Here is an 11270-nt window from a genome sequence, read left to right on the forward strand (position 1 = left end):
GGTGAATATCAAATCCCCTGCCAATGCTAAGGATGTGCAAAGGCTAACAGGCAGGATAGCAGCTTTAAATAGGTTCTGTTAGGGCTGGATTTTTATTATAGGTGATCCTTACACGTGATCCTAACCAGTGATCCTTGTTTCTTTGGCAGACAGTGATCCTCAGCAGGACTTCAGGATCAGGATCATGGGACATTATAGGATCCTCATACTAACGATCATCTTCGCTTAATGCAATGTTATTTTTGCAGGAATATCTAGCAGGATACGCTCTAAGCATCATGATCAAGGGACGCGTCTTCACAATTATGGCAAGAGCTTAATCGGAGATAGACGTTGCACAGGATATGGAAACATGGCTTGATTTATGGGCGGCAATTTAGGCTAGATTGTCTTTTATTTCTAAAGGGGTAATGAGCTGATAATTAGTCCTTTTACCTAAAATAGGTCACCTATGACGTGATGTCGTGGGTCACGCAAATTTAATCCCTAAACAACTGTAGTTAGCGGTAGTAGGGTATCGAACTCAGGGAGTATGTGGAAAATGTGTTGATTGTGTAGCTTTGTATTTATACTAAAATTAAACTAACTTGTAGAAAATTAAAATTCAAGATTGTGGATTGTTGTTTTGGAAAACTAAATTAAAAACTAATTCAAATCAAAGTAGGTTGTAAACAATTAGGAGAGAACAGTGATCACCCTAGGATTCAGTTTCTTCGAACAGTTGTGTGCAATTTCACTAGAAAGAGTTACATAGACATAACTCGTGTATGTGTGATTGAAGTGATAAAAGGGAACAAAGTACTCGGATTAGATAATGCGAGGTTGTTTCCCGATGACCTATTAACCAATAACCAACCCTAACCCTTCCCGTGATATCTCGGTTGCCAACGGCACCAAGAACGTACGATCGAGACTAGAAATTGTAATATGGATTAACACGCTACAATCAATCAAACATACACCATGACATTCAAGCAACGCAAAATATCATTCTAGAAATGCAGAAATTTAGCACACAAAAGTCTTAGAAACATTCACCTAAGATGATCACCGAAGAGTTTAGCCGGACATGGCTCGGTGAATCATCATCAACATTAATCTAGTGTTCATACGAATTAAAAACACAAACCGAATGTTTAGAATTGTTCACAAAGCAAGCAAGTACTCCAAATTCGCTCCCAAAGTCTCCAAAACCGTCAATGATGAGATAATACCAAAAGACACACCCAAAAACGAGTATATGGCAGCAGTTACATTTTTCACGTTCAGGCACCACCGTAAATTACGGCTCCACCGTAATTTACGGTGGTCATCAAAGTGTTACGGTGGTTTGAGCCTGGTTTACGGTGCAACAGAATTGAGAAAATGGGTCACCGTAAATTACGGTGATACCGTAATTTACGGTACCAAGCAGCCTTCACTTCTTTGTTTTGTCTTGTGTTCTTCTCTCGACCCGTTTTCACCAAAGCATCCATAAGCTGCCTTTTTATCCATCGCTTATCTCCTAATTTGTACCTGAAACATAAGCATCGTAGTTATCTAATTCAAGATAATTACACGGCTAAATGGAGGATTATTTCATGTTTTATCACACTTAAGGGTTGTCCAAAGGACCACCCGTCACATCCCCACACTTACCCGTTGCTTGTCCCAAGCAACTCATCAATATAGTTTCAAGACAAGTGATCAAATCAGCCAAACAAATCATGCAATTTCTTTACCAACCCCCTTTTTAATGCCCCAAGCAATACACCCCTCACAATTTCTCTCCTCTCGGCTACAAGTGGAAACTAGCAAAGATAAGCTAGACACACACTAGGCAAACGGGTGGTTGCGCAATCATAAGCTTGTACCTGAATCAACTATACTCCTATAACGGGTCAAACACGAATGCAAATCAAAGGAGCTTAAAGGTTGTAACGTGGCTAGGTGTATGGGTAGGAAATGGAATATATATGAGTAGCGAAAATTCAACCCGGTCTTTTTATTACAACTACCAAAACAACTAACAAAGACATACTACTATATACAAGACAATGAAACCTTCTTTTTTTTTTCTTTTTTTTTCTTTTCTTTCTCATTTTTTTTCATTGTTTTTTTTTTTTTTTTCTTTTTTTTTTTGACATTCATAATACATTAACCATAACTATTTCAAACTCATAAACTACTAATTATATCACTAATGCTATAAGACCGGGTCAAATTTGGGTACATTTTCAAGTAAGTAGCTAGGGGAAACAAATGATAGGCTTTAGGCACAAAATTGGGCAACTAAATGACCAAACCCCCACCCCTCTCACTACCATGCTCATATATATAATTTATGAGGTCCAACCCCCCAAATCCCACACTCACTCACACAACCGACGAGGCTACCTAATGCCCTTATCCTTTCTACATTCATGTCTAACAAGGATTCAAATTGCATTCAAGCACAAGTTCTAACGCACCCCCACCCGTAGCCACTCTCATTAAAGATTATTTATATACATGTGTGGCTACAACTCTCACCAAGAATGAAAAGGGTAATAAGGGTTGCCGGTGCATTGACTTGGGGATAAATTAGGGCGACAAGATTTCATATTGTTTTGCTTGGCTTAAAATTTTTCAAAAATCTTCGAAAAATTCCCCCCATCCCCACACTTGGGATACATTGTCCCCAATGTATGGCTTTGGGAGGATTTGATCACATCCTCAATCAACATCCGCAAAAAGCTTTTATCTCAAACCCCAAATTTCTTTTTGTATTTTTTTCTTTTTATATTTTTTTTTTGTTTTTTCATTTTTGAACACAACACCACCAACCAACCAAACCCAACAATCAATCATATGATCAATCACCACCCATCCTCCCACCATAATCAACATAAACCAACAAATATATACAAACTATACAAGAGAGAGAATACCACCTGATCAATAATAACGCGGTCCTGGGGGCCCAAAAATGGACGACATCATATCGCTCCATTCTCCAAACCCGAACGAGCCGCTACTGCTTCCCTCTTGTTGTTGTGGTCCCTCTTGCCGTCTTGGATCAAGCCACTGAGAATGGTGGAGTTGTGGAGTCGGATACGAAACGCTGCCATCATATGGTGGCAATGAGGCATAATCCACATGTTGTGGATCCTCAACCACCGGCCTCCCAGCATGCCAGTCCGCATGCATTCGCCTCATCTGATCATCGTGATATCGGTTATTCATTTCCACCTCCTGCGAATATGCGTGAGTCCGGTGCCATGATTCATTGCGGTCGAGGCTATGTTTAAGTGCCCGCTCAATACTAGCGCTATTCCGCGTGCCTTGATCAAATAACGACCTCTCCGGACCCGACCAAGTATCAAAGATGGCCGCCGGCGGGCGTTGGCTCTCGATCACCTCCTGCATTGAACCACTATAAGCCCACCCCGGCTCATATGGTTGCTGCGCATAGTCGTAAAATGTGCCACCATGACCACCATGAAAAGCCCCAAAACCAACATTTGCACCACCCGTTGGCTCGTCTGCGTAATCATCATCCCCACTCGGAATTAACTCTTCATCGCTTTCAGGTTCATCCGGTTCTCCCGGTAACAATTCCCTTGCACCTAATTTCAACGCCCTCCACCGTTGACCCTCCGATTTCAGCTTGTGATAACGTTCAGACGAAGTGTATGTCCAAACGTTTCCCAACCTATCCAAAGTAAAAGGCAAGTGCCTTTTCGTTAAACCGCGGTCTTCAGATGTGAGTGCCTTCTGCTGTTTCATTAAGCCCGTTATGATGCGGCAGTACGGGACAATGTCTCTCCCGTATTTGTTCCGACATATCCACAAATGGTGCATGATCAGGTAGCGGATTGGAAACCGTGGGGACCCGTGCATCAATGAGTACAGAACAGGTATCTCTGGAAACCTCACCTGTTCTTTATCCCCTCTCCTTGGGATGACATTAAGTAAACAGATCGTATGCAAGAGCTTGGCTTCTATCTTCAGATTTTTTCGGTATAACACGCCACCATACCTACCGGGCAAAAACAAATCAGCTAACATACTGTTCCATGTCACGTGCTTCTCGGGTTTGAGCAACAAGTCATCAAGCGTGGGAATCATGTATTCCCTAGCTGGAAGACTATCATATTTTCCCAACTTCTTCAAAGTATCAAATGACATTTCAACTGGTACCCCATGTACCGTCCCAATCAACTTCATTTGTGATGGCCTATAGAAGTTTTCACACTTAAGTGTTGCCATCCACTCCTGAATTTCAGTCAAAAACAAATTGCTCTTATCCTTATCCCAACACTTGAGTGCTCCTTCCCAACCCAAAGCACGGAACTTGTCATACACCCCGAACTGGCCCAACTGAGGCTCATCAACATCTCTTTCACAGATGAATGCGGCCGCTTTATTCTTTAACTTGTTCATGCAATCGTTATACAAAGTTGGCTGCCAAATTTCGGGTTGGTCATCCAATGACCCCGAATTCCACACTGGTTTATCTCTTGGGTCTAACTGCATCTCTTCTTCTTCCTCGCTTTCGCTTTCACTAACCCTACCAAGATATTGCCTCTTCTTCGATGGCTGCTCCTTCTCCTTGCCTTTGCCTCTTGACGAGGATGAACTTGAACCAGGCTTTTCCTTAGTCTTTGCCATTTCCTACACACATGAAGAAACAACAAAACAACACAAAAGTTAGCATTCTCTCCACAAGTCATCCCCACACTTGCTTGTTGCCATGGTTGTAGATGTTAGTGAACCCAAAATGTATCAAGAATTTTCAAAAATTGGGCATGATGTCTCTACAATGTAGAACATCCCAAAAGTTCACTACTTTAACCAACATTCCTACATCTACAACCATCAATCGTGTTCAATAACAATTTCATACTCATATCCTAGCAACAAGCAAGTGGGCAAGAACATATAACCTAAATCACCTTATTTTTCACAATGCATCTTCATAATATAGTAGATTAAGTGTTCATACCTTGTTTCAAGATGAGAGGATGCTTGTGAAACTAAAAATCCCAAAAACCCCCAAATTATCTCAACCTAGGGTTTCAAACTTCGACCCCAAAACCACGTTTTCTCTGAAATTCCTCCTCACAATCACGAAGCTCGTGAAAATTTAGTCAATTTAGACCAAAACTCCACTTGATTTGGGCAAGTATTGAGGATTTGATGAAGAGAAGAAGGTGGAAGAAGACTATGGAGTTTGTGGGTTCTTTGGAGAAGAAGAGGTGGAAAGGTGAGAAGAGAATGAGTGGTTAGGGTATAATGCACGTGACAGGCTTTTTGTTTTCGTTTTTATTATTATTATTTTTTTTTATATATATACACACGGAACTGAACCGACGGAAACCAATTCGCTGCGTACCGTAATTTACGGTCTCACCGTAAATTACGGTGAGACCTGAATGCCAAATATCTACCGTAGTTCAGACTGTTTCTACCGTAAACCCCACCCATTTTTTTCACCACCGTAAATTACGGTATTACCGTAATTTACGGTAAACACTGGACTTCAATTTGTACCGTAAAACAGGAGGTTTTTACCATAAATCCCAAAAAATTGTTAACTCCCACCGTAAATTACGGCTCCACCGTAATTTACGGTGGACACTGGGCATCTCCATTTTTGATAAAACTTGAAATTTATGAACCAAATTTTTTTTAGATTTTTAAATTTTTCGATTTTTTATGTTTTTTTTTTTTTTTTTCAAAAACTTGGAAAATCACCCTACCCCCTCAAAAATCCCGTGTTGTCCTCAACACGATGTAAGAGCAATTCGCGACCCGAATTTCCCCACACTTGTTTCGAACACGGACTTCGAAAGGCTATGGCAATTGTGCAAAAATACAAAACAAAACAAAATGAAACTACTATTTACACTACCACCAAACCTGGGCCTCTTAAGATTGTTCCTCCTCAACCGGGCATAGGATGTAGCCCGCTTTGTCAAGCTCCAAGTTATTGATGTCATTTCCTTCCAAGTACGGCTTCAAGCGGTGACCGTTCACCGTTTGTTGTTTCAACGTTTGCTCGTCTTGGATGTCCACATCACCAAATTGCCCAACTCTTCGAATAACATACGGACCCATCCACTTGCTTTTAAGCTTGCCCGCAAACATTTTCAACCGAGAGTTGTACAACCAAACCTTCTGACCCACTTCGAACGTTTTCTTGCGTAACTTCGCATCATGTACTTTTTTTAGCTTATCCTTATAAGCCGATGCGCATTCGTACGCCTCATCTCGAATTTCTTCTATCTCACTCAATTGTAATTTCCGCAACTTACCCGCCTCGTCGTAATCCGCATTAACTGTCTTTATCGCCCAATGCGCCCGATGCGCCAACTCCATAGGCAAATGACAACCCTTACCATACACCATCCGGTACGGTGTTGTGCCAATCGGAGTCTTGTAGGCCGTACGGTACGCCCACAAAGCATCATCCAACTTGCTCGACCAATCCTTTCGGTCCGTTCTTACCGTTTTCATAAGGATCTCCTTGATTTGCCGATTGGACACTTCGACTTGTCCACTCGTTTGCGGATGGTAAGGTGTGGCGACTCGGTGATTCACACTATACCTTTTCAATAATTTTCCAAAGTTAAAGTTTTTGAAATGTGAACCACCGTCGCTTATAATGACCCGCGGAATTCCGAAGCGCGAGAAGATGTTGGATTGAACAAATTTACAAACAACCGAATGGTCGTTTGTTCGCGTTGCAATGGCCTCAATCCACTTCGAGACATAATCTACCGCCACAAGAATATAAAGGAAGCCATTCGAATTCGGAAACGGACCCATGAAATCTATTCCCCATACATCAAATATCTCTACAACCAAGATTGGTTGTAGTGGCATCTCGTCCCTCTTCGATATGCTACCCATCTTTTGGCAATTTACACAATTCCGGGCGAATTCAATTGCATCTTTGAATATAGTGGGCCAATAAAATCCGCACGATAGTACCCGATAACCCGTTTTATGCCCACTAAAGTGACCCCCGCAAGCGGACGAATGGGCATGCGTTAAAATTTCCAACACTTCTGTCTCGGGCACACACCTCCGAATAACTTGATCCGGACCAATCTTGAAGAGATCCGGCTCATCCCAAATATATTGCCTCACTTGGACCATGAATTGTTGACGACGCTTTTTAGTCCAATGGGTCGGAATGGCACCCGTGGCTAAGTAGTTAACATAGTGAGCGTACCACGGGGCAACAAAAGTGGACACAGCTAACAGTTGCTCGTCGGGGAAACTTTCATTGATTTCACTTACATCATCAGTCCCCTCTACCGGAATTCTAGACAAATGATCCGCGACTACATTCTCGCTTCCCTTCTTGTCTCGGATCTCTAGATCAAATTCTTGCAACAATAAAACCCATCGAATCAAACGCGGCTTCGCATCCTTTTTCTCCATTAAATACCGAACCGCACTATGATCGGAATAAACCACTACCTTGCTTCCCCAAATATACGAGCGAAACTTATCCAAAGCGTACACCACCGCTAATAATTCCTTCTCAGTTGTGGTGTAGTTAAGTTGCGCTTCGGATAAAGTTTTGCTTGCATAGTAGATAACCACCGGCTTCTTGTCAACCCGTTGACCCAAAACTGCACCAATAGTGGTATCGCTGGCATCACACATTATCTCGAACGGCTTTGACCAATCAGGTGGTTGCAAAATAGGCGCCTTGACCAAATGTTCCTTCAAAACAGTAAACGCTTGCATACATTCATTAGTAAAGTCAAACGGAACATCTTTTAATAACAAATTGCATAAGGGTTTGGTGATAACACTAAAACCCTTAATGAAACGTCGATAAAATCCCGCGTGTCCCAAGAATGACCGTACACCCTTAACATTTTTAGGAGGTGGCAATGATGAAATTACCCGTATCTTTGCCTTATCCACCTCCATCCCCCTTTCCGAAATCACGTGTCCCAACACAATGCCCTCTTGCACCATGAAGTGGCTTTTCTCCCAACTTAACACCAAATTTTTCTCAACGCACCTTTTTAAAACCTTTTGCAATTCGTTGAGACAAGCATCAAAAGTGGTGCCAAAAATGGAAAAATCATCCATGAACACTTCGAGCGACTCTCCAACCATGTCCGAGAAAATACTCATCATACATCGTTGAAAAGTTGCCGGAGCATTACACAACCCAAACGGCATTCGCCTAAAGGCAAAAGTGCCGTATGGGCATGTGAAGGTGGTCTTGTGTTGGTCATCCGGGTGTATAGCAATTTGATTATAACCCGAATACCCATCTAAGAAGCAATAATATTTTTGACCCGACAATTTTTCAATAATTTGGTCAATAAAAGGTAGCGGGAAATGGTCCTTAGAAGTGGCGGCATTCAGTTTTCTGTAGTCAATACACACCCGCCATCCGGTAACCGGTCGGGTGGCAATTTGTTCACCACTTTCGTCCTTGACTACTTGAATGCCGGCCTTCTTAGGCACAACTTGGGTGGGACTCACCCAAGCACTATCCGAAATCGGATAGATGATTCCCGCATCCAACCATTTAATTACCTCTTTTTTTACTACCTCCCTTAGGTTCGGGTTCAACCGCCTTTGAGCTTCTCGTGTCGGTTTGGCATCTTCGGTTGTGATAATCTTGTGCATGACGATGGATGGACTAATTCCTTTAAGATCGGCAATCGTCCATCCAATAGCACCCTTGTTCGCTTTTAACACCTCCATCAAGGCTTGCTCTTGTGCCACTTCCAAATTAGAGGCAATAATGACCGGCAAAGTGTCATTATCCCCTAAAAATACATACTTCAAGTGGCCCGGCAAATCCTTGAGCTCTAACTTTGGTGGTTCCTCCAACGATGGTTTTGTACCCGAATCGATTTCCACCGGTAGACCCTCGAATTGATGGGTCCATGGTGGTCTACCTTCTTTCATCGCCATCACATCTTGTGCCTCCTCTTCAACCCGTAGTGCATAAGCATGTACCTGTTCAGAAAAGTCACACAGGCAAATATCCAAACCATCCTCCTCATACTCATGCGGGTTGCATCCATCTACTATGTCTGCCATAAAACACTCATCAACACCATTAGCATTAGAATTGTTAGTGAAAACATTCAAACGCATTTTTCGATTTCCGAATGCCATATCAACCGTACCAAATCTACAGTCGATAATAGCATGTGCGGTGCTTAAAAATGGCCGACCCAAAATTATGTTTTGTTGTTGTTTAGGGTCCGCCGATGAGTAGTCCAAAACCAAAAAGTCCACCGGGTAGTAAAACTCATCAATTTTAACAATAACATTTTGAACCATACCCCGGGGCAACTTATGAGACAAATCGGCCAAAACAACCGTCGTCTCCACCCGTGCTAATGGACCAAAGTCATATTGGTCGTATAATCCCCCCGGTAAAATGCTAACTCCGGCTCCAAGATCTAGCAACGCCTTAGCCATTTGAAAATTACCAACTTGTACATTAATCAATGGCGTGCCCGGATCTTGGAGCTTAGGAGGAAGCTCCCCATTCAACACCGCACTCACTTGCCCGGTCAAATCTACCCGCTTAGGCACTTTTTTCTTGTTTTGCCTCTTTTGTGTGCATAATTCTTTTAAAAATTTTGCATAAACGGGAACTTGTTTTATTGCATCAAGAAGTGGGAGATTTATTTTAACTTGTTTGAACATATCCCACATTTCCTCTTTTTGAGGACCCCTTGACACAATAACATTTTTCTTCCCCGGGTCAAGTAAAGCCGATGGGAATGGAACTTGACTCGGTTCACCCTCTATTTTTTCATTCTTTTCATTTTTACTTTTTTCACTTTCACCCAACCCCGGTTTTTTAATAGTTGTTTCTTTTGGTTTAACCGGTGCAAGTTCATCATCACTTTCCATTCCCGTGATGTCCTCAACCACCCCCTCGACCAATTCGGGTGACAAATTGGCCTTAAACTCTTTACCACTTCTTAACACACTAACATGGTTAATATTAACATTACCTCGTGACGAACCGTGTGAAGGGTTTACCTTTGTGTCGCTTGGAAGTTGACCCTTTCCTTTCTTTAGTTCCGCCACATCGGTTGCTAATTGCCCCATTTGAGTCGTTAGTGACTGGATGCTTTTATCGCGAACCTCATCTTTTTGCATCCGCACTTCATCAAGTTGATTCCGCTTTTGCATTTCCAATTGCATGCTTTTAAGCATCTCCATCACCTCATTTCCACCCGAAGATCCCCTTTGATCTTGACCCGTTTGGTATTGTTTTTGATACCCTTGGTTATTTCCGCCCCGGTACCCACCTTGGTTATTATAGGATGGCCGTGAACCAAAATTACCTTGGCTACCTTGAAAATTTGGGTTCGCTTGATTTGACGGGTTCCCATATCTAAAGTTCGGGTGATTCCTCAATCCGGGGTGGTAAGTATTAGAATTCATGTTGTTGTAGTTCCTACCACCTCCTCCTTGGCCTTGACCTTGGATCGCATGAACTTCCTCATATTGCCCTTCCAACATCCCTTGGCAATTTTCAGCCGCGTGACCTATTTCATTACACAAAGCACACACATCATAAATTTGATTAGTAGTTTGAACATTACCTTCATCTATGGCATGCACTTGTGGTCGGTTAGTTGTTGGTCGAGCTCTCCTTGAAGCTTGGGCTTTCCTTTTTGATGTAGTTGCCATACTCTCCAAAAACTCCCAATCTTCATTCTCATAATTCGTTCCAAATGTCCCTCCGGTGATAGACATTAAATCCCGTGCATCTTCGGCGCTTAACCCCTCATGAAAAGCGTTCATTAACTCCCATAACTCAATCCCATGATGAGGACAGTTTTTAATCATCATGTTAAAACGCTCGAACGCCTCATGGAACATCTCACCGTGTTGTTGTTGAAAGCTTCTCAACCCCTTCCGCGCATCATTAGTCTTTTGGGCGGTGTAGAATTCATCCAAAAAGGTTTGTTGCATCTCCCCCCATGTATAAATTGATGCTGAAGGTAATGTATAGAACCATTTCTTAGCTTTCTCTTCCAACGAAAACTGAAATAAGACTAACTTGACTTCATCGGCCGAAAAACCTTGACTCCCAAAAGTGTTGCAAATTGAGTCATAGGCCTCTAGATGAAAGTACGGCTCCTCCGTTGCTAACCCTTTATACTTCGGTAAACTTTGCAACGAGTTTGTTCTTACTTCAAAAGTTCTCCCTTGGTTGTTGTGAGGGATAACCACCGGTGAGGGGTTTTGAGTAATGATTGGCCTGAAATGTGCCTCTATTCCCCTTGCTTGTT

The 11270-nt window shown here is 42.3% G+C and overlaps 2 protein-coding genes and 1 non-coding gene across 3 annotated transcripts; 1 reads left to right on the forward strand and 2 right to left on the reverse strand.

Moving 5' to 3' along the window:
• Positions 1–2471: 2471 nt before the first annotated feature.
• LOC110925859 lies at positions 2472–5226 on the reverse strand. The gene is made up of 2 exons (XM_022169680.2): positions 4967–5226; positions 2472–4635 (listed from the first exon to the last, which is right to left on the reverse strand). Exon 2 carries the CDS (start codon positions 4630–4632, stop codon positions 2917–2919), a length of 1716 nt encoding a protein of 571 aa, XP_022025372.1. The 5' UTR covers positions 4633–4635; positions 4967–5226; the 3' UTR covers positions 2472–2916.
• Positions 5227–5892: 666 nt separating this feature from the next.
• Positions 5893–6372, reverse strand: LOC110924170. The gene has a single exon (XM_022168208.1). It carries the CDS (start codon positions 6370–6372, stop codon positions 5893–5895), a length of 480 nt encoding a protein of 159 aa, XP_022023900.1.
• A 4423-nt stretch (positions 6373–10795) lies between these two features.
• LOC118489577 lies at positions 10796–10901 on the forward strand. The gene has a single exon (XR_004887598.1). It is a non-coding gene; the product is annotated as a small nucleolar RNA R71 (small nucleolar RNA).
• Positions 10902–11270: the final 369 nt, after the last annotated feature.

This window comes from Helianthus annuus, chromosome 17 (assembly GCF_002127325.2).
Source record: "Helianthus annuus cultivar XRQ/B chromosome 17, HanXRQr2.0-SUNRISE, whole genome shotgun sequence".
NCBI lineage: Eukaryota > Viridiplantae > Streptophyta > Magnoliopsida > Asterales > Asteraceae > Helianthus > Helianthus annuus.

Bases quoted from the DNA above. Each gene is read 5' to 3' on its own strand.
- LOC110925859 (XM_022169680.2), bottom strand. From the start codon at position 4,632: ATGGCAAAGACTAAGGAAAAGCCTGGTTCAAGTTCATCCTCGTCAAGA.
- LOC110924170 (XM_022168208.1), bottom strand. From the start codon at position 6,372: ATGGTGTATGGTAAGGGTTGTCATTTGCCTATGGAGTTGGCGCATCGG.